General features: G+C 41.9%; 1 protein-coding gene across 2 annotated transcripts; it reads left to right on the forward strand.

Moving 5' to 3' along the window:
* The first annotated feature begins 16,296 nt into the window (after positions 1-16,296).
* On the forward strand, positions 16,297-23,525 carry LOC131245215 (protein ABIL2-like). 2 transcript variants are annotated; one of them, XM_058244520.1, is made up of 10 exons: positions 16,297-16,483; positions 16,733-16,868; positions 17,340-17,422; positions 17,548-17,698; positions 17,963-18,062; positions 18,253-18,348; positions 18,431-18,473; positions 18,583-18,647; positions 18,755-18,861; positions 23,124-23,525. In XM_058244520.1, exons 2-10 carry the CDS (start codon positions 16,764-16,766, stop codon positions 23,292-23,294), a joined length of 921 nt encoding a protein of 306 aa, XP_058100503.1. In that variant the 5' UTR covers positions 16,297-16,483; positions 16,733-16,763; the 3' UTR covers positions 23,295-23,525. The 2 variants fall into 2 exon arrangements, with proteins under 2 accessions (XP_058100503.1, XP_058100504.1); XM_058244521.1 differs by having other exon boundaries at positions 16,299-16,483; positions 18,583-18,635.
* The last annotated feature ends 379 nt before the right edge of the window (positions 23,526-23,904 follow it).

Below are 23,904 nucleotides of genomic sequence, written 5' to 3' on the forward strand. Positions count from 1 at the left end.
GCCGACCGTACACGTGCATTGGACATTTGACTCGTGCATCAAGTCAGCACGCTGAGTCATGCCGTAGGCTGTCTGATCATTGATGTCCAAGTTGTGTCCCACGTGTGGATCGCGACTCATTTTCATAACATCTGATCATGGTGGGCCCCATGTTTTGTACGGACAGGATGTTCCACGTGTGTGATGCGCTGGTCGGTGTAGAATGTAGAAGATTCACGCAGTTAACGGCTGCATCTATTGCCATTGCTATTTCATTTTAATCCTTATTATTTTCTTCTCCCACCTGCGGCGCAACGCAAGGACACGCCATTGTCGAAATTTTATAAGGGCTCCGTCGCGCGTAGGCGCGGAAGCGGATTGCCTGTGACCCCAGGCACAAACATATTCCTGTACCAGGGGATGTGTGGGACCCACAGAAATGTCTGTAACAAATCATCTCCGTCCATCTGTTTTGAAAGACCACGGTAGGATATGATTATAAAAATCAGGCAGATCTAAAACTCATGTGGGCCATACCACAGGAAAGAGTAGGGATTGAACGCCTGGGGGTGACAGAAGTTTTATATAAGGATGATATCTGTATCTATAGTTTATCTGAGTAGTAATAACCTCATGAACGGTTTGGATGGCATATAATCATCATGGTCAGCTGCAGGAAGGTTTCAACGGTCTATGTTTCCGTTACAAGCGTTTCGTTGGTGTGACGCACATGACTTCTGTGCCTTCCTGATTTTTATATTATAGTCTATCATGGTCTTTTAAAAAGATGGACGGAGTGGATTTGTCACGTATATCTCTGTAGATCCCACACAGCCCTGGCATAGGTATATCTATACGCCTGTACACAGGCAATCCACTTCCGGCACGTAGCTATCTTTTTTGCCAAATTCGTTGATAGCACCAGCAACATAATTTGTTGAAACAGTATCATAACTTATGGCACGGGTTTGTATATGATCACTTTACTGTTTGGGATGTACCATCTGCATTTTACGCAACAGACCAACGGTCTAGATTATCGAAATATGGGCCTGCTTGTTATACCGAAGTCGCCTGTTCGCACCCTGGAAATACGCGGGCTACGTGCCATGGAATTCCTCAATTACCAAACAACATTTGAAAACGAGGGGGAGAAAACGTCAAATGTGAGTCTTACGTGTGGAGGGTACCGGAATTGTCTTCAGCACTTGCTTTAGCATTGCGTGAAACACCCAATCTCTTTGGGCCCACCTTGTTGTATGTTAAAAATCCACTCCGTCTATAAGTTCAGAATCATTATACACATCGTACCAAAATAAGATAATCCTGATAGAAAAATTGGGTGGATCACATCAATGAGAATAATGTAAAATTGCTATTAAAAATCCACTCCTTGATGTGGCCTTTCTGGGTTTTGGATAGGCTGAATTTTTTTGCATATCTTCATCATACTGGTGAATTAAACCTAATTAACAAGATTGATGGACTGTACACACTGTTTGGTCACCACGCAAATCTATGGTTGGCATCCCACCAAAATTTCCCCTGTGGTGTACCCTACACAAGTTGTGGATCCGTATGATTTTTTTTTCCAAGGTCTATTATCAAGGATAGAACATGATGAACGGATTGGATATTAGATATTCAATCTGATGGATTTCGTGGAACTTGATGTGTTACGCGCTAGGTAAAACAGGTGATGTAGACGATTCCGGTCTGTTTAGACTTTAGAGGTAGGGCCTGAACCCATTACCGGGATTACAACGAGAGTTGCACTCACGTGGTTCGACTTTTTGCCGTTGATTCACATGAACTTCTCTACTGGTGGGGCCCACTATTTAGTCTAGTAGTGTTGTTATTCAAATAATTATTGGCACGTGCTTTTGAACTTGCTCACGTATAGGACCCGTGAGAGACCAGGTGGCTACTGGTCCGTGCTCCGTGGGCCCTACCATGATGTATGTATTTTATCCACGCCGTCCATCCACTTTTACAGATCATTTCATGGCATTAGCTCAAAAATGAGGCAGATCAAAATATCAAGCGGAGCACACTATAGGAAACCAGTGGTGATAGAACGCCCACCGTTGAAAACTTCCCAGGGCCCACTGTAATGCTTATCGACCATCCAACCTGTTGATTAAGTTACATAGACCGGGACGAAAGCAAAAACACAAATATCAGCTTGATCCAAAGCTTTTGTGGCCCCCGAACGGATGGACGACGTGGATAAAACACATCATGGTGGGGCCTAGCAGCGCCAGTAGGCAATCCGCATCCCGCGTGGAGTACATCTGACCCGTTTAAGTTAGTTAAACCTCGTACATGAACAACGGACGCGGATTTCCTGCGAAAGCCTTTCGTAGGAAGTTCCTGCGCTCGAAACTTAGGTGGGATCTACCGTGATGTTTGTGAGTAATCCACCCCGTCCATACGTTTTTTGAGATCATTTTAGGACTTGAAAACGGAATTGAGTAGGATCCAAGACTCATGTGGGCCGCACTAGAGGAAAATGAGTGTAGGGAAATTCCTGCCGTTGAAACGTTCCTGCGTCGAAATTGATGTTTATATGCCATCCATACCGTTTATAACTTGATTCGTACTCGGATAAAATGAAAAAACAAATATTATCCTGATTCAAAGCTTCCGTGGCCACACAAATATTTCTACTGTTGACATTCAATACTCACGTTTTTGGCACATCTGAGTATTGGATACGGTCTATTTTTGGCCCTAACCCCTAAAATGATCTCACAAAATGGATGAATGGAATGGATTTCTCAAAAACATCACATCCACCTAAGTTCCCAGCGCAGGAACTTCCTGCGAAAGGCTTTCGCAGGGAATCCCCGTCCATGACCAACTACCTCCAAATTAAAGGCCAGCCACTCATATGCAGGCCACACATGTGCGTTACACGTGGCACTAACATCCTTGTTTTCTTACACGTGTGTCCCGTCTATTGGCTTGCTGACGTAATTTCGATCCGGGTCATAGAAAAGGTGGGACGCACCTTATTCACGGATGGCACACATGCCAGAGCACGGGGGAGCGGAATCTTCTGCAACTTTTGTTTTTTACTCCGGCGCGGAAAGCACTCAAGTTATGTGGGGCCCAAAGTGGTAGCGTGTGACTGAAACAAAACTCAAGTGGGTCACACCACGTGTGACGTTGTAAAATCACATCTAAAACCTTTAATTTTATACAGTGTCGCCTTCCACATGGTTGATCAGAAAGCTTTTTTTGAGGGTCTTTTCATCGTGGCCATATGCATGTGATGAACGGATTGGATTGAATACACACGCGGTGGTGCACCCTACACACAACCTATGGCTGGTATCCCCTGACCATTTTTCGTGGGTGTGGCCCACCTCATCTGTGGATCTGGCTTAATTATTGCCATATGGCCTAAAATGAGGGCTCACCTTATGGACGCATGGCGGACGGAGGATGTGCATCGAATAATCTCATATTGTTACATCGAATGTGGACCGTTTCTGTAATTTTTTTTCTCATTAATCATATATCAGTAGAAAATTAGGTAAAATGGTATGGTATGTTTGGTCCGTGGAATTGAATGGTATTGAATTGTAATAGTTGAAATTAACATAATTATTACACAATAATTGTATGTTCATAAATTCCACAGTATCATAGCCATCCAATCACTATGTTTGGGATAAATTTTTTACCATGGAATGATACTAAATTAAGTAAAATTATATTTGGTGGATCATGGAATTGTAATCAACAGACCAAATTTAAAATGGATGTCGTTTACTTGTACACATATAAAATCACTAATATGAATGGGCAATATGAATAAACACATGCATCAATGTGGGGCCCACATATATAGTAGATTTCAAAATGCACTTAAATTCTATACGGAAACAAATGCAGTTCCACAGGACCGAATTAAATTTCTTCTCGCCTAATCCCAATCTTTCCCATCACCTCACAAAGCTTGATGCAACTGCTAGACCAAATGCAATTTTATAGACCAAATGCAATTCTATCTCACCTAATCCCATTTAATACGTTGCATACTCTCACTCTCGTCTAAATAACGGTCTGTTTTAGTAAGCCGAAACTCATTTGTACGGAACCATATTCTTTACCAAGCTAAAAGGATCCTTTGTGGGTACACCTGTGGGCCATCTTTTACGGTGAGTCGGACAAGACATGAATCATGTGTCACACCCCAAATTCGAAAACCGGGCTCACAAAATTTCAGATCGTCGAATCCGACGCCGACAGCATCCGCAGTACCCCATTCTCGGATCTTGGCACCCATTTACTAGGTTCCGATCCTGAGATCCTATAAGAACGATTTTCAATGTCAGTTTGATTCATAATAATCATAACCAAAAGCATAACCCACAAATAACAACCAAAAACTTCATCATATTTTCACTATGATAAAAAAACTTATAGGAACAATGTGTATAAAGGAAAATACAATGACGATAGACAAAAGCTCCAAGATGATCTGTCACGTACTCAAGCCCCAGCGCTGTTGTGATCCAACGTCACCTACACGCAATGGTCATGTGGTGAAAGTGTGTACGCAATGTAGTAATACAATTATGCAATATTAGAGCAATGCGAAATATACAGGTGAATCCATGAATACTATCGGCCATATCAAGGCTATGCGATGCAAAGCATGAATGATGTCAATCATACCAAGTTCATGTGATGCGAGATGTAATTCAAGCACACCAATCCTTATTTAAGTCCACATATCAATATGGCTCAACTCTATAATATCACCGCGGTCTAGTACACTCCAAGTCAGATTGTCGCCCTATCGCGCGCAACAAGGTGAGTGGAAGAGACCTCATTATCCGCCTGCTAATATCAGGCTCGGCTTGTCGATAGCAAACTCGTTCCTCAAGCTGGTCAAACTCAGCCTAGCTTTGCCCCCTCCTCTCGGGCGGGTAAGGCCGCACCCCCTTCCAACCAACCACGACACAGTAGAAAGCGCGGCCTTCTGGTAATCGGCACTCGGCGCTCATGCATCTACGCGGTCTAGACGTTGGAGCAGCCTCCTGGTACCATAAGAGTTTAGAAAATTTCACCTCGGGATATATATAACACCACATGTAGAACGAAATTTCTGGTGTCCAATCCTGCCAACCACGATACGCTTGTGGATGTTACCGCCCTGATGTCGCTAAGGCGTACAGTAACAATGTCATATAATACGAAATGCATGAATCACACTATTCAGTTATGTAGCAATCCTACGCGTATCGCGCGCTCATGTGGACAACTCCTCCTATTAGGGAGTATTATAATAATCTACTCAATGGCATGTGCTATGATCAATCACTCCTTAATTCAAGCATACATATGATGTGTATGGGTATGGATCATGGAGCTATACTAAGCATGTTATGATGATCATTATCCTCCCTTACATCAAGGTTGGGCCTAAGCGGCCCACCCATAATCCTAAGGATCCGGAAATGGTTCCTTTACCATACTATTGCATGGCCCGCTAGATGTCCTAGGGGGCATAAATGAGTCATAGATGGACTCTAAAAAATAAAAGAAGTAATCTCACTAACAACCAATGGGGGCCCAATATCTTGGGATAGCCCAATGAGAATAAATGGATCATGCAAATGAGGCCCAATAATTAGGGTCAACGCGCTTAGAAAATGGTGCAAATGGGCCTAACAAGGCCTAAGTGAAGTCATAACGAGGACATCTAACCTTATTATCCATCAATGTGGACATGTAACCAACATTACTCCCAAGGGGTGACCCACATAAGGGATCATACACAACGTAATGGCCACACATACATCACATCGGACCTCATTCATGGGCCTCTCATATATCGTGTTGGGCTTCCTACAAAGGCCTCAAACGTATCACAATGGGCCATGCCCATGGGCCTTGAATACGTCACAATGGGCCTCACCCATGGGCCTCAAACACATCACATTAGCCTCGTCTAGGGGCCTTGACGCTAGGCCTTATATATAACGAGTGAGCCGCATCATATGGGCCTCATACATATCAAGTTGTAACACCCCGGGTTTTCAGGGGCCGTGTAAGAACTCGGCTCCCGAATTCCTAGGTACCATGGGTGCCCTAATGGGCTTTATATTTTAATTACATTTGGATGATCTCATAAACAATGGAGGATTTAACAAGGCATGAAGCATAAGTACGTCATAAAGTAGTATCAATTGCTACTAAATATAAAAATATCCAAACCTCGAATCCCAAATCATCTAAATATGGAACTAGTCACACCCATACATGACCGAAAGCAACTAGGGCCCTGGTCCATACCCCGCGGTAGCCCGAACTTAAACTAAAAGGATCCTCCGAAAGTCTGGAAGCAGGGAAGTTCCCCTTCTCTATCCTTGCTCACCTCGATCGACTCGTCGAGCTCCCCCTCACCTCCATCTAGTAAAGGGTCTGGTTGGTGTTTTAAAACACAGTGCCAGAGTAGGAGTGAGTAGCTAATTCAATGGTTACTATTAGCCTTAAGTTACAACTAGCAGCAATTATATGATGAATTTAATGAAAGACATACATTCACAGATCCCTAAATAATCTTGTTAATGCAAATGCATGTATTATGATATGATGCATGACCTTGTAACAACACTCCCTCGAGTGACTTCGTCTAACGATCCTGCATGACCAACACTCATTACGACCTCAACTACCGAGTCACCAAATTCTAACTGATGCGATGCATGAATAATGTTAGCCGAGTATTTAGTTAATTTCGTTCATCCAGCTAATTGGAGAAACTGGTACACCCCAGGTATCATTGCCCTCAACTGGTTGTAAGGCCAAGGCTCCTCAACGTATGAGGCCAGGACCCCGCGATCATTGATCCCATCGGGTTCCTCATCCCCGATTTCAAGCACATGGGGAGTGCTGAGAAAAGGGATCGCTCGCGGTCACTATGGGGAAGCTTGTCACCCTAGCGTAGGCCGACAGCTCAGACACATTGTCCCATTCCATCATGCCCGACTCTAGAGTTAGTGGATCGGTTTCAAATAGTTATTAATGGGCTTCATTGGTTGGAGGGTGTTCCAGGTTCCATACAGGCGTGAGCAGACAGGGTTAACAAACATGGTTGGTCAATAAGTGAACTAGACCGTACGAGTTCAGGTGAGTACGTGACGGATAACATCGAGTACAAGTGACCCATGTAGTCCAACTACTATCACTCATTCGCATCCGCCCAAATTCGCTGGTTTAGCCGCAGGATGGTCCTTCCAACGGGACCACCTTCTCTCACCTCAGTTTGCTAACCAACCCAGGGGTTTGATGGTATTCAATAACACTTCAACAAATCAAAATTTATCATCTAACACAGGTGACATCGTGCACTCATATATCAAACATAAAAATTCAGATTTCTCTATAAATGCAATTACTAACAATATTACGAAATAAATGTGCATGAGTGTTGTGTTGGTTAGTGAGAAAGCCGAGAATTTCATATATCTCATAGTACAAAATACACAAGGGTTAATGCATCATACATGTTATAAGGAAATATTGTACAAAAATCAAGCAATGACTGAACAAACAATCATCAAATTCATGCCCAATCATGTTGAAGAACAATAAACATTCCATAATCATTCCATGTTGATTGAGAAGATATAAAATGTAAGGTCTTGCCTAAATTTTCTCTAGATTATCCAAATACATCACCCAATCAAACATAATAATTAGATTCATACTAAATTTGGTGCTAGGCCACCTAAGAATAATAATCCGCACCTTGTGACGACTCGCTCAATCCACGACGCCCGTAGGATTATGGTGTTAGGAAATCATTGTTGAAAGTCTAAATAAGCATACAAGCTTGTAAGAATTGGAAGGAATTTAACTCAAAACCTAAACCTATAAACATAACTCCATACTTACCTTCAATCGTTGCCGAATCGACACCAATGAATGACGATGTTACTATAGAGGAGATGCGAGGGTGAAGGTGCACAAACCCTCATGCTTTCAAGCTCTCCCTCTCTCTTTCTCCTCTTTTTTCTTCTCTTTCTCTCTTTCTTTCTTCTAGGGTAAATTCATATGGGGAGAGGGGGTACCCAAATGAGGCCCTTTTATAATGTCAGATTTGGTATAAATGGCCCCAAGGGTTGGGTTTTTACTATACTAGTCTTATGAGATGGTTTTTCTAGCTTCTAGGGCCCACTACGGGGTGTACCTATTGATATACACTGTAAGATAGTTAGCCCTAATGATGGTCTATGTATGGACACGTTCAACCCGCCATTTAAATGCGCCGATTGACAGATATGATTAGAAGTCTGTTCAACGGTCACCGATGGTTGATCGGGGCCGCGGCTATACGGATATGAGCAGAGAAATATCTTTACTCCACGTGTGAAGTTTGGTTGTAAACCGACGGTTCGAAATCTTCAACTTTGCATAAAAGTGGACAGCTCAATTTACTTAAGTTTCAGCTTCTTCCTTTAGGGTATTTGTACTTCTCATGCACTCGTCATTTGGCTCAAGTTGAGCAATTCTGGATATACTCAAATCCGACTTCCGCGATGGACGTCAAGCCCAGTAAGACGAACATTATTCTATAGTTTTGGAACTAGTGGCCCACTAACGAGTGGTCTACAGCTTGTTCAAAAAATTGAGCATTTCTGAAATAAATTATGTATTTAGATTTCTCGTGGGTAATGATTAGGGTTTGGATTAACTATGTTCATAGTGTGACCTATTTATAGCTAGTGAAAGTAGAGATTTGGTCATATTACTCTAAACCGTCGGTTTTAGGCTAAAAGAGTAACGGGATTGATTTGGTCTATTAGTCAAGATCCGGGCCTTATCTGACTCGGCTTCGGTTAGATTTTTAATTTAGTTATGATTGTCTTGATTAGTTAGCGACGGGTCGGTTAGATTTGAACCTTATGTGAGTAAATTATGAGGTTAAATTCAATGTTTAAGTGATCGGCGGATTCATTGGCTTCCTACGGTTGATTAATCGGACTTGTGCGGTTCTTTACTAGTATCACCTGTGTATAAACTAATATTCAGTGCTAACGGTCAGTAAGTGATATTATAAGTTAATTACAAAAAAAAAAAAAATTCAAGGATTTTTGGAAATCCAAAATAGTGAAAATCCAGGACATTACACAAGTGGACCACGTCCACGGGCCGCACCAATGGGCCTCAAACACATCAAGTCGGGCCCACCCTTATGTATTTTTGAGATCCGACCTATTCATAAGTTAACATAGAGATAAATGAAGTGAAAACCAAATGTCAGCTTGAGTAGAAACTACTGTGGCTCCTAAGAAGTTTGAACGATGGATGTCACTGTCCCCGTTAATTTTTTATGGTGGGGGTCCGCTTGAACTTTAGATCTGACCCATTCTTTTACTCATGGCATAAAATGATATCTCAAATGGTTGGACGGTTGGATACAACACATGCATCATGGTGGGTCCCATAGATAGATAGCGTGGATGAAACAGGTGGGACCCATAGAACATGCTGCCGTCAGTACAGCAGCTAGGCAGCTGCAAATGATGCAACTGTTGCTGCTTCACGTAGCATAGGTGGGTCCCACGTAGGGCCCACCACAAAATTTATCATAAATATAATATATATATATATAATATTATATTTAATATAATAACAACATCCAGGCCCTAGACGACCTGGACAGACACATACATCAAGATGTAGCCCCACAAATGGGTGGGTCCTAACAATGTCCAGGCCTTGGACGGCTTGGATCATACATCATGGTGTAGCCCCACATGTGGGGTGGGTCCCATCGTCCAAGGATGGTGTGGATAAAATACATGAAGTGGGTCCCACGTGATGGGCCACCCTCCCCATAAAATAGTAATATTATATTATATATTATAATAATATTATATGTTTTTTTGTAGCTGGTTAGTACACCCCACTGTTAGTTCACCTTCCAGGTGGGCACATCCAGCGTCCAGGTACACCAAACGCCCTGGATGCATGAATCAAGGTGGGTCCCACGTGGACGTGGCCCACCTGATTTGGATCAATCTAATATTTATGTTTTCCCATTACCAATAAGGTAGGGCCCACAAGGCCTAGACGATGTAAATCCAACAAGACCATCAAGTGGGTCCCACGAAGGTGGACGACATGGATAAGATGCATACTTCATGGTGGGGTCCATTCGGGTGGGCCACACGGCCATATCATCACCAAACAAAATGAAAGAGATGGAGAGAGAAAAAGAGAGACGAGTGATGGAGGGACCCCAACACTATGGGCCCTCCCTTTCATGCTTTACAACATACATCAAGTGGGTCCCATTACATGTGGGCCTACCGATCAAAATCAATGGTGGAGATCCCTTCTCCACCAAAAGCAAGGTCTAAGTGACCCTTATTCATACAAGAAAATTAAACATCATGATGGGGTCCATGGAGAATGGCTCATCATGGAATGATTATGTGAATCATGGTGGGCCATCGGTTACACCTAGGGTCCAAAGTGAGATCCATACCATCAATCGGTAGCCCCACTTAGCCCCTCATTAAAAATATAAAAAAATCTAAGCCTATGGAACACCCACCATTGATCTTCTTGGTCTGATGGAAAGGTAGTCTCCTTGGCTTCGATCTCAACGGAAGATGATAAAAATGAAGGGTTGAGATGGGAGATGAGATAGTTAGGAAGTGGGTCACTCACAAAACTCTCTCATGGAGGTTGGGAGAGCTTGGATGTGAAAATTTTTTGGTTGCTTGGAAAAATGGGCTTGAGAAATGAGAGAGAGAGGGTTGTAAGGAGAGAGAGGGATGGGTGATGGAGTGATTGGTGAAGTAAGTGATGGGTGTGTAAGAGATTTGTTGACTTTTGAGGTAGCTTGTGTAAGAGGGGTATGGGTTGTATAAGGGATTGTTGACTTATGGGGTTGCTTGGGGATGGGGTGTGAGGTGATGTGTACTTGACCATTGATGGGATTGATGAGATTGATGTGACATTTAGGTAGAGATTCTCTTGAGTTTTGCAATGCAGCATTTTTTCTCGAACTGAACGTGGGCCCACATCTCCTGATCTGGGTATCGCTTCGGTGCGCGAGACGCGGCATCGGAACCGCGGCGACGGCGTGGTTGCTAGGACACAAGTCTCGTGTTAAGTCGACTCCGATTGACCACCTGTGATTCAGGGTCATGTGCAAATGCTGGTTACAGGTCGTGGGTCGTCGAAATTCGATAGGGAGGGTCGCGAGAGTCTACAGAATGGTACGGACTAGGATACGAGTCTTACACCATGCCCCAGAATTTTCCAAATTATGCGGGAGATTTTTGGCACATGGTCCATCCATACTAAGGGTCATGGAATTAACGGCATGGATTACCTCGCCACAGGTCTCATTTGTACATGAGGTTGGATGCATTTGTAATTTCTTGTGGCGATGGATCACATAAACACTCCGAGCGGATTGCCAGCGACCTCGACTCCACTTACACGTGGATTTCCTTTATAAATCTACTCTGTCCATTTATTTTGAAAGACCACGACATCGTGAGCCACACCAACAAAATAGTGGGAACAATGGCGTCCACCGTTGAAACATTCCTGGAGCTGTACTTGATGTTTATATGCCATCCAAATCGTTGGCAGAATTGTTATCATTCAGATAAATTGTAGGAACAAGTATTATCCTAATACAAAACTTCTCTCACCGCAGGCATTTAATCCCCACTATTTCGCGTGGCATGGCTCCCATGAGTTTTGGATCTTTCTGATTTTTAGAATTAAGGTGGGCTCTATGGTAAGAGTAACACCTACCGAGCTGTTACCCATAACACTCCACCCCCGGTTTGGCTGGTGACCGCAGCACCATCCGATTAACTGGTGTTCGACGCTCTAGGGCCCCACCAAGATGTACGTGTTTTATACAAATTATCTATCCATTTTTCAAGTCGTTTTAAGACATGAGAAAAACAAAAAAACAAAAAAACAAAAAAAAAAGAAGAAGAAGAAGAAGAAGAGTAGATTCAAAGCTCAAAGCAAACTATTGATGCAGAAATTTGATTCACCCTTATTGACCTTTGAGATCTCATGTCGAGCCCTATCACTTACACAAAAGTGAGATAAAGGAAACCCTGGCTAAAGTAGAGACTCTCCGATGCCCAAGTCAGATTCTAGATCTAAGTAGTGTAAAGTAAGCTTAGGGTGTAAGATGTTGCGTACCTATTTTCATAAATATGCCCTCTATTTATACCTTTCAACTGGAGTGGATGTACCCGTCATTCTTGACATGTTCTTAGCCTTTAGCCATAAACAATTGACGTGCAGGTATGAGCGGTTAGGCAGTTACTCTAAGGACGCCTGCCGCTAAGGATGAAGAGGACCACATTTAGCTCTCACAATTACTCCTTCCGTCCAACTCGGTGAGCGACATCGGCATTATGCTTTACTTCACTCAAATGAGATTAAGTCAGGCTGAAGGCTGCCTCGTTGGTCTTCTCTACTCTTTAAGTATAATACCAGTCAGCTCGGAGCAACACATAAACTTTCCCGTAACAAAAGCCAAAACAGATAAAACAGCGGGGGAATGATGTCCACACCTGTTAATACGGTCACATAGATAGATGAAGGGAATCCAAAACATGTGTAGCTTATAAAAAGTTTTCATCATCAATCCCCATTGTGTAATGCAGTGTGGTCTACTTAAGCTTTAGATCTGTTTTATTTTTGGATAGACGGGTGGATAAATCACATACATCATGGTGGGCCCAAAGAGCTTTTAGGTTGGGGTAACCAGCCAAACCGCGTCCGTCGTGATTCCATTAGAGCTATAGCAGAGATTCCTGAATCCTGAGTAAGGCACACGTGGGGGAGATTTGGGCCATTCGTCAAATACGCACTCTGAGGATGCCATGACCGAAAATCAGGGGTGGTACGCTCACTAGGTGGGCCGCACAAGCACGTTGCATTCATTCTCTTGGACGGTTTTTTCTATCTATTCTCCCATTTATTGTCACAGATGTTTGACCTGCGTGATTAGCGGACCATTATTGTTTTGGTCCATGGGATTGTTACAGAGTACCCGCCGTGATGGGATGGCCAGATCTCTGACACGTGGACCTTATTCACGATTTCCGACGTGTATTCGGCCCCATCACATGAGTGGGTACCGACCCCGCGGACAAATAGAAATCTGACCACGGCCCACCAAAGTCTTCATGTTTGGTGTTGAGCGCTACTACTGGAGTCGCTCGCGTGAAATCTAGCCTCTTATTTGCGACACATGTACCAAATTTCTACACGTTTTGGAGATCCAAACCATTCAACAGGTGGGAATGCCTTGAATATACCCCAAACATAAAAGTCAGGTCCACCCTTCGGATGGACGCGTATGAACTGTTCCATATGCAACAAGTACTTGCGACCCACGTGATGAGTAAAGCCGCTTGAATTTTATCCAGGGCATGCTAACAATCTGTGCCACCTGATGAACGGCCAGGATCTGGCATGCGTTATAACTAGTGACAGGGAGTTAGCCCTCGGTCTGAGGCTAGCCAGCCACGTTGGCATTCGTGATGGTGGATACTTTGAATAGGGCCCACCCATGTCATGACTAATGATGGCTTTGCTTACGAGAGAAGGAGACTTTTTACTCGAAACACGCCGGATTCCCTGCCTACCGACGTGCTGTCATTGATGTTGTCCCTTCAACTACGGCATGCCCTCAGCGCACTCGCGCGACTGAACCTTTATGGTACTCGACTCTTATACGTGCTAAAGTGGTTCACGTGTGATATCTAGACATCTCGTCACGATGGACATCCTCGGCCCAGAAATCAGGTCCGTATACTCATCTAGTGGGAAATGGACGGTTCAAAGGAAGATGACATCGGTCTACATTCCATGGGAATTTGTTGACTCATCGGACGAGCATCCTAACCTGAATTTTTTACTAGGAAATCTAAAATGGTGGGGCCCAACCAATGATCAGTTCAGATCTTGTACACGTATGATATTTTGGCACGAGTGAGCGCGAGTTCCAAAAAGTTCACTTGGATCTCTCTCTCTGTCTGTCCTGTAATTAGTTAAAATCCAATCAGTTACCAGGGACGCGGATTGAATACTGACAGGTTGAGACAGCCTACGGAAGTAACGTCACCAACTTCTGTGGGCCCACAATGATGTACCATGATGTATGTGTTGTATCAATGCCGTCCATACATTGGAGATTCATTTTAGAGCAAGGTCTAAAGAATGAGGCAGATCCAAGGCTGGGGTGGACCCCACCACAGAAAACAGTGATGAGAGTGAGATCATTTTAAAGCATGGTCAACCCTTAGATTCGCAAACCCCTGGGTTCGTATCCCCCTGGATTGGCAATCCTCCCAGTGTGCTTGGCACCCTAGGGTGTGGATTAACTTTAATTCAAAAATACTTATGCATGATATATTTACGAGGGTTTGAATTTAATTATTAAATTAATTTTAATATCCTTAATTAGTGAAATATATAATTTTTAACACTATGGTTGAGATAAGCCTATTGAAATATATGCTTTGCTTGAAAATGATGAAATTCTAATTGTCGGATAGACCGCAAGCATAAGATCATGTCTGAGTGACTAACCAATGATTTTTAATTGTTGATTAATGTGAACAATGTTTGGACAGTGCTGGACAATGTTTGGACGGCGCTGATTTACATAGGCAATGTTTGTACGGTGTTGATCATCATTAGTGAGCCATGTGCCCAATATAATAATAGTGTACAATGACATATATGTTACACTTGCAACTATTGAAATGGTTTTAGGTGTAATCCAAGCTCTCAATAGGGATAACAAACCCCTCGAAGAGGGATTGGAAACTCCTGAATTGGCAATCCTTAATTACTTTATGCTGCCAAACAGCTAAGGGGATTTGAAACCCCCTCCAATCCCCTCCAATCCACGGTGCCAAACGACCCGTTAGCTTGATCAAAAACTTTCATCGCCCTTAGAACTTTTTAATGGTGGGCATCACTCTCTCCACTTTTTTTTGTGATGGGTCCTTATGAGCTTTGGATCTGATTCATTTTTTTGGATCATTCCCTAATATGATCTCTCAAAACGGATGGACAGTATAGATACAAAACATACATCATGGTGTGGCTCACAAAACTTGGTGACGTCACTCCAGTAGAGAGTCTAGCTAGTCAACCTGACGGCAGCTAATCCGCGTCCGTGTACCACCAACCAACGACCTGGCTGATCAAAGTTCCATTGGCCAAAAATGATGTATTTATTATATCTACACCGTTCATGCCCTTGGATAGGTCATTATTAGAAAAACCAAAGCACCCTCATCCATAGCTCAAGTGGTAGATTAGTTGAAAGATACCTAATTTCAACACTGACCTCTTGGTATCGATCCCTATAGGGGCCCCTAACAGTGAAGGGTGTACTAACCAGTCAAAAAAAAAGTTTGACCATACCAGAGCAACAAAACGAGTATCGTATCGATCCAAAAGTTGTTGGAGATGATAAACGTTCAACCCCCCACTGATTTTTAATGTGTGGTCCCCTTGATCTCTATATCTGTCTTATTTTTCAGATCAAGTCGCCACCAACTTGGGCCAACATGATGAGATGGTTCCATGATTTTAGCCATCCATGTTTCCTATGATAGAATAAAATTTTCTTTTCTTTTCGTCGAAGCTTAATAGATGATTCTCTCATTGGGTTTTAGAGTTGAATGGGAGCCATTGAAAATCTTCTTGTCATTGTTTTAAATTCGGCTATAGATAGTCATGGCCCAAAAAAATATTTCGGCCATAGTTTCTTACGTGGCTCTTATATCATAGATTTCAAAAAACAGACGGTTCCGATCATCGGACCACTCCTCATGTGGGCCCCAGTGAGGCTGGATCCTGAATCTACAAAGTCAAAACGAGCTCCTCCCGAGTACCCAAACGATTTCAAATAGGATGCGGTGAAATTTTGAGAAAAAGCTTTGATACTCTACCAGAGTATTCTGATTAATACACATGCACTAAGAATTCTTGCAAATGACATATTTTTAATTCAAACTAAACCGTCCAAATCATGGGAACACATTTGGATGGGCCATCGATCAATAACTACCTTCAAAATGATACCTTACCTGCAATCATCAAACATCTATTTTAACGGTCGTAATTCAACAATTGAAGTTTACTAATTACAGGTAGGACAAGCTTAAAAGAATCTGTTTTGAGGGACCTATCTACTGTGGGTCCCAGAATTTGGGCCGTTTAAATCACCTATATAATTCTGAGTGCTGATGTATGAATCATGACACTCTACCAGAGTATCAAAATAACCCCCCAGGCGTTTTTCTCCTGGATGAGTTGCAGAAGGAGAAAACCAAGCTCAGCTTCATCTCCTTCTGAGCTATTTTCTTTGGATTTTTGTCGTTTCCATTGCTTGAGGATTGAAAAGGATAGAGGTTTTGTAAATATGGGATTTTTCTTGTATAGATGCTGAGGAAGTAAAATACAGGTCGATCTTCTTTCTTTTCTACTTTCTTTTTCTTTACTCTTCTTGTCTTTTTCTTGGGTTTTCACTCAGCATTATTGAGGATTAAAAGAGGTGTTTTGAATGTGAAATGGGTTTCTGGTCTGCTCTTTTTGAGTATTGGAGACAGGAGTAAAAAACCAAGTTCTGATATTCAACTGTTTTCTTTATGGAGAGGGGTTTTAGTAGCTTTCTGTATTGGTTTTTGGTATTGAATAGGCATTGATTTTGCAGAAGGAAGAAGACCCACTTCAGATTTTCAGCCATGGAAACCATGTCTTCATCTTCTTCTCTGTCTGTTCCCCAAGACGCATCGACTTACGATGAAATCTCTATGCAGCAGAGCTTGCTCTTTTCAGACAGTCTCAGGGTAAGAGCTTTTTTCTTTCTTTTCTTTTCTTTTCTTTTCTTTTGAGCTGTTGATTCCATGGTTGTATTGCATGAATTGATGTCTCTGTTTTATTCTAGAAAATGCAGCTTTACATTCAGTTGTGGGTATTTTGTCCTCCGAAGACAAATGGGTTTCTGTTATTTATTTCAATTAGGAGATTTTACTTATCTCTTAAATATTCACACCCACCTGATTAATAGATATATCCTTTCTTTTTCTACTCTTGGTAGTACAATGTAGGTGTGTCTACCATCTATCAGTCAGGACTGGTGTAAATGGTTCTTAAATTTCTGATAGATCATGGTTCTGCAGACGCCTTTTTGTTCAGCTAATGGAAATTGCCTATAATTTCAATAACCCGAGATCTCTTTTCCCATCTCACAAATCACTGGCATTTTAATGTCTACATGGCTTTTGATTTTCAATTCCTATATTGTATTTGGGTTTCAGGATTTGAAGAATCTGAGGGCGCAGTTGTACTCTGCGGCGGAGTATTTTGAATTATCTTATAGCAACGATGACCAGAAACAGATGTACGTCCCTTTGATCCTACTTCATCTCATCTTGTGTTTATTCTTCGAGGAATTCAGGTTTTGCTTCTGTCATTTTCCCCCATTGTTCTTCTTTTTATTGGAATTTGAATTGTGACCTTATGTAGAGTGGTGAGCACCTTGAAAGATTACGCAGTTCAAGCTCTTGTTAACACCGTCGATCATTTGGGTTCTGTTACATACAAGGTAAATGGCCTTTTGGATGAAAAGGTTGATGAGGTTTCGGGGACGGAGCTCCGGGTCTCTTGCATTGAACAGGTACTTCTGCGGTCGAATTGGATTTTGCTTTAGGAACCATAGTTTGTTGTGTGTTTTTCGAATCCAATGATTCTGAAATCGCTTCTAAAATAGCTGTTGGGAGCTTCTGATAAGCTGCATTCCTTTCTCTTCGTATAACTGAGAATGCAAAATTTTCTCGTGAATTGAACTGAAACCATGGATTTAATCGCTTTATAACCATGCTTGAGAATTCCTAACTAGACTTAGTTGTATTTTTTCCCTTCTTCTTTGCTGGTATTCTAGAGACTTCGTACATGCCAAGAATTCATTGACCGCGAGGGCATCGCGCAACAGTCGCTTGTAATCACAACACCGAAGTACCATAAGCGGTACATCTTACCAGGCAAACTACTAATCTTCCTCTTCTCCTCATTTTCATTCTTCATACATCATAGCAAGAAAGCAATGTCTTGTAATACCATCTGTATATTCAATCTCCAAAACTTGGTTTCTAAAACCAATATTTGGATTCCTGATTACATTACTAAGATAGGATTTGTGGGCTTTTCTGGTTTTTCGGATCTCTTATCCAGTAGAGGAACCCATGAGTAGCTCTGGACCCACTCTGTCAAGATATCAAAGCTTCAACCAAGACAATGAGGATTATGACTGGCATCAACTTCGCACTGGTAATGATGGACTTCCTCTATCGATGTAATGCGAGATATTGAAACGATCCACTCATATCATTATGTGATTTTTTTTTTCCAGCAATTCGTTCGAAGATTAGAGACACTCCACCGTCTTCAGTCAGGTGAATGGAGTTGGTCCTTTTTCTTTTTTTTTTGGGTTCAAGAAATTCTCCTCCTGAAAGCATGTTTTAATTTCTTGGAGGTGTGTGGTTTATTGGATTCTCCATGCAGGAAATCGCGTTCTCCATCACCTTCGCCACGACCTGGAACGTTTTTCTTCACAGGTAATCTGGCAGGTATTGAGCTTCCATGGTTGGGGATCTTGTTTTCTGATTTGATGCAATTGGGTTCGAAGGTCTTCATTGGGTTTGTTGTACTGATAATGATTTATGCATGACTCAAGACAAAAGAGCAGCTTCACCAGTGCCTGGTTTACGTCCTCTATCTCGTTCTGGATCTCTCTCGACTAGTAGACCCACCACTCCAAACTCTTCAAATGCTGGACGACGGGTAAGCACAATAACTTCTGGTATGATCTCTTGCAAGTTTCTAAAAAGAACCCTGTTATAGCTGCTTGCAAGCTTGGACTTGCCTGCTCTTGAAACACGAAAAGGGTGAGATCCAGCCTCTTCAACATGTGGGCCCCAACAGGTTGAAAACCTGGCTGATCTGGTCATTTCATGGGAGTTCATTGAATGTGCACTGTAGACTGAGTTTTTAACAGTTCATTAACTGGACACATTGGGACTGTCCTAATGAACTTCCCAGATCTTGCAGACTTGCCACGTGCAGGAAGAGTAGGATTTGAAATACTACCCATCGCCATTATTTGGATATTTCACACGTGTATCACATGTGACCAACATGTGAAGACCTGTGAGCCACATGTGCATGAACTAGTGTGAAATACCCAGATAGCCATCACATTTCTCTTTTACGGATACTTTGTGCCTGTCACTAGTTCAAAATTCCAACCTAACGGAATTCGCTTGTTGTCATCCGAATAGTCCCACTCTCATCTATGTACTATCGGAAATAAACCGTTATGCATAAGAAGATATCTTACATTTCAAGGATTTGCCCCTTTGTTGAGTAAAGGGGTCTGAACTACAGTTATGTTGAAGAAAGAGGCTAAAGTGCCAAGTAGACGGCATATTCTCAAAAAGCATCTTAAACTTCTCCCAGTGTATACACCAAAATCATAACCCATGTTGCTTTGCCTGTACTCTACCCATGTTGCTCTTATGACATCCCTGTTGAGTGCATTGCTAGATAGGTCTAGATAGAATAGGGTTTTGGGGAGATGAACAGTGCCCAAATTAGGGTATCTCATTACAATTTATATTAAGAATAATTACAAATTTGCCTTTTGCTAACACAAGATTACACACATGTGGTTCACATGTGCAACATGTGTGAAACACCGAAATACTTCCCCTCAAACTGATGGCAGCTATGGCAACATTACTTTATAGAAAGCAAAACCAAGAACCAGTGAGACAATTGGTAAAGACATCAATGGTCTGATCAGTTGAGGGAACAAAGAAAACACACAATTCAATACACATGTCCAATTCCCAAACAAAATGATAATCTATCTTAATGTGCTTTGTCCGAGCACAAAACACAAGATTACAGACACATGTGTCACATGTCATGCCTGTGAAATATCCAAATAGGTTATGTATCTTTGTTTTGGGCATTGCAGCTTCCTCATTGTGGCCAATGTAAGTCGCTAGAAATATCATCATCATCTAACCCTTTTCCATATCAATATCATTTGGGGTTGGGGTTGGATTTTAGATGATAAATCAGCAAATCCTTTACGATTGGCATTGAATCTTTATATATATATATATATATATGGGAATGGGAAATGGTACTATGAGGTCGACCTCATGGGAACTTCCCATGAGGTCGAGTTGTGTGGGCCCCACTTTTATGTGTGTCAAACATCTATCCCATTAGTCAGATGCACCATCCCATGGTGGGCCACAAGCTTAAACCTCGAGCCAATGCATGACTTGGGTGGGCCACACCACATACAACAGTTGAGAGGGGTTATCCTCCTGTTAAAACATTCATAATCATTTATTGGGCCCACTGAGATGTGGTTCACAAATCCATTCCATCCATTGTGTGTGTCACATTTGTATGAGGGGGTCAGACCAAGTTTTAGCCGCATCTAAAAATTAGGTGGGCCCCGCAAAGTGATTTTATATACTTTAGGCATGTCCTCACATAGTTTTAAATTGTATGGCCCACCTGAATTCCATATATGCTGATTTTTGGGATATAACATAACCTAAAGGGGACCCATCAAATGCACGGTGTTGATTTTTGACACACATAACGGTGGGGCCCACACAGCTCGACCTCATGGGAAGTTCCCATGGGGTCGACCTCATAGTACCATTTCCCTATATATATATATATATAAAGGGTGATGGTGTTGATCTGTTCATAGCCATGGGCTCAGTTTGGAAACATGCCCAAAACAACATTTAGCCCCATTTGAACTCCTGCGAATGACACACAAAAATTCAAATTCAGCCTTGGGAGCAATCTCATGTGCTTTCTTCTGTTAAACCAGATCTAAATGGTGAGCAAAATGCCACACCCAGCTGAATTTCATTAAAATGTCCATTCCTCTCGATAGAAATGTAGCAACTTCCAAACTAGGGCTGTACACGAGTCAAGCTAGCTCTAAAAGCTCGCTCGACTCGGCTCGACTCAGCTCGGATTGACTCGGCTTGAAAGGCCAACTCAAGGCGAGTCAAGCTTGTTTACTAAAGCTCGAGTTGATTTCAAGCCAAGTTTGACCATGGTGTATTTCAACTCAACTCAACTCGAAGCTCGAGCTCGAGCTCGGGTAATATATTTTAATAATGTATATTATATATATTATATATATTTAAGTTTAAAAAAAGAAGTTAAAAACTTAAAAGTTTTTACTAAAAAACCCTACCCGACCCTACCCGTCCCCATTCCCTCTTTTTCTTTCCCTTACACTGCCGAGGTAAACTCGAACAACTAGCTTGACTTGAACTCGACCCGAAAGCTTTGGCAAACAAGCCAAGCTTCAATGTTGAGCTCAAGCTCGAACTTGAGTATAGCATGGACGAGTCAAGCCAAGCTTGGCCCACCTCGACTCGACTCGGCTCAATGTACAGCCCTATTCCAAACACACCATTTGATCCTGTTGCCTATGACTTCTCGACGAAGAATATCTAGGCATCAAAGGTTTCAGTGTTGTTGTTGAAGACTCATTCTTACTTAGTGGTATATGATTTTATCGATTTTGGGTATCGGGTTCCTCTTGTAGATAACTGGGTTGTGCTAACATGGGCCACCTGGTGCATCCAAAGGGTGGGTAAGATGGTACGGTGGGGTCAGTCTTAGGGGTGTTAGTTTGTTTTGGGCTACCAAATACCAATCTGAAAGTGTCATGTACTTGTGTTATTTTTTTTGAGACGTGACGAAATATTATAAAACAAGAAGAAGGATACAAAAGAGGGGCTTGAGCCGCTGAGATAGCGGACCAAAACACCTATGAAAAGGGGAATGAAGACAAATTACAACTGCTTAAATGCAGCGCGTGGGAGGCCCATTCCACTATAAGGAAATGAACCCTCTTAATAAGAAACCCAACAACATGAGATTCCCCTTTGAAACATCTCCCATTACAGTCTTCCCAAATTACCCACCACACTGCCGCCAGGGACATTCTCCAAACCAGAATTTTCTGCTTACCGAAATCTGCCCCATGCCAGGCTTTAAACTAGCAGTCGGAAGAGTAGGGGAGGACCCATGAGATATTGAGATTAGTATCCGATAACTGAGATCATGGATTAATCTACTTAAGTGATAATTCCAATTTCCAAAGATGTTTGGATGCACTATTGAATTGAATTTGAATAATTAGCTCAGGAAAAGAGGAAATGACCACATCATGATGACCTTAGTATTCATGACGAGGAAGTACGTCAAATTGCAGTTACATCCTGTTTCAATCCAACTTGAAAAAAAAAAAACCATAATGGAAATTTGGATCTGAGTTCCTCAATATGAAGTCTTAAGGTAACTGCAACTTGCTCACTTGCATGTTATTGCAATTCATTTGGCATCCAAACACGACCTATGCCCCAAATTTGACGAAATTTCACGTCTCCTCTCACCATCCAACAACGTTATACATCCCAATTGGTTGACAGATTATTTTTTTTAGCAAATTATGTTTATATAGGAATCATACAATGCTCATTCAAAGATTTTGTACTGTACTGTTCAGGTTTTCAGTTTCTGCAACCATAGTTCACTGATCCAGACCATTGACATTATTGTCCCCACAATGCATGATTCTTTGACCAAAATCCCCCAGATTGGAAGACTCCCGAGTCCTGACCCTTAAATAGGTAGCCAACAAATATCGGAAAGAAAATAGAGCCAAAGTTCATGTTCAACCTCAAAGAAATTCAAGTACCGTCTATAGCTATGATCTTCCAATATGGGAAGTTTTTTTTAATTAATGGGTTATTTTCTGTGTGGCCCACCTTGTCTGTGGTTTGGATCACTGAACAATGGGCATCACTAGTACAAACTGAAAATCCTCACAGTAGTGTATGAACTTTTGGTCCGAGCATTGTATAACCCCTTGTGCTGTACAAGAAGGATACACACTGATCTGCTGTTACCAGAAAGGCAGAAACAGATGGTGGGATGAAAATACATTGTTTTCACTTGGGGTTTTTCTCTGTCATTTGTACATGCAGTATCCATCAGCACCTCGGAAATCAGCATCGATGCGAGTGCGTCCTGAAAATGATGGACAGAAGGAGACTGAACAAGTCCCCAGCAAAAGCAAACGCCTCCTCAAGGCCTTGCTCAGCCGGCGTAAATCAAAGAATGATCAGATGCTCTACAGCTACTTGGATGAATATTGAGATACAAATATAGATAGGCATGAGAACGCAAGCAAACACAACTTCTTTTCTATGTTTTTCCTTGTTTTTGCTTTTTCTCATTTCCAGAGTAGAGAGGGATGACCTTCAATAATGTATCATGGATGATTGCTTCTGTTATATCTGATTGTAATGTATCTTCCAAAATTTATATGTATACCAAATCGATTTCAATATTCTGAAAAAAGAAGTTAAATTTAGAAGTCTGCTATAGTCAGTTTGGTATTCAGGAACGAGCAATCTACAAGAGCACAAGAAACTTAGGGCATGTTTGGATGGACAGAATCCATGTGGAAATGGAAACTGTTTTCCATTGACGAGACAATTGGGGACTTTGGATATATTAATTCCATGCAATAACTATTACTCTCATCCATGAACAGAGTTTTCTGGCACAAGAAATAAGATGATAGCTGTCTAATGGATCCCTGGATTCCACTTGCTATCTTGACAGGCACCCAGTTTTTTGAAATTGTATTTTCGATGACGACGGCCATGGAAAATTTATCATTGAGTTATTATTAAATTGTCCACAAAATCCAAATGAATTCCACATCCAAGCATCTTTTTAAACATGTTTTTAAGGGTCAGC

Source organism: Magnolia sinica, chromosome 5 (assembly GCF_029962835.1).
Source record: "Magnolia sinica isolate HGM2019 chromosome 5, MsV1, whole genome shotgun sequence".
In the NCBI taxonomy this organism is placed as follows: Eukaryota; Viridiplantae; Streptophyta; class Magnoliopsida; order Magnoliales; family Magnoliaceae; genus Magnolia; species Magnolia sinica.

Bases quoted from the DNA above. Each gene is read 5' to 3' on its own strand.
- LOC131245215 (XM_058244520.1), top strand. From the start codon at position 16,764: ATGGAAACCATGTCTTCATCTTCTTCTCTGTCTGTTCCCCAAGACGCA. The intron at 18,063-18,252 runs GCAAACTACTAA...TCTCTTATCCAG, and splicing joins TAAGCGGTACATCTTACCAG to TAGAGGAACCCATGAGTAGC. The intron at 18,862-23,123 runs GTAAGCACAATA...TTGTACATGCAG, and splicing joins CTTCAAATGCTGGACGACGG to TATCCATCAGCACCTCGGAA.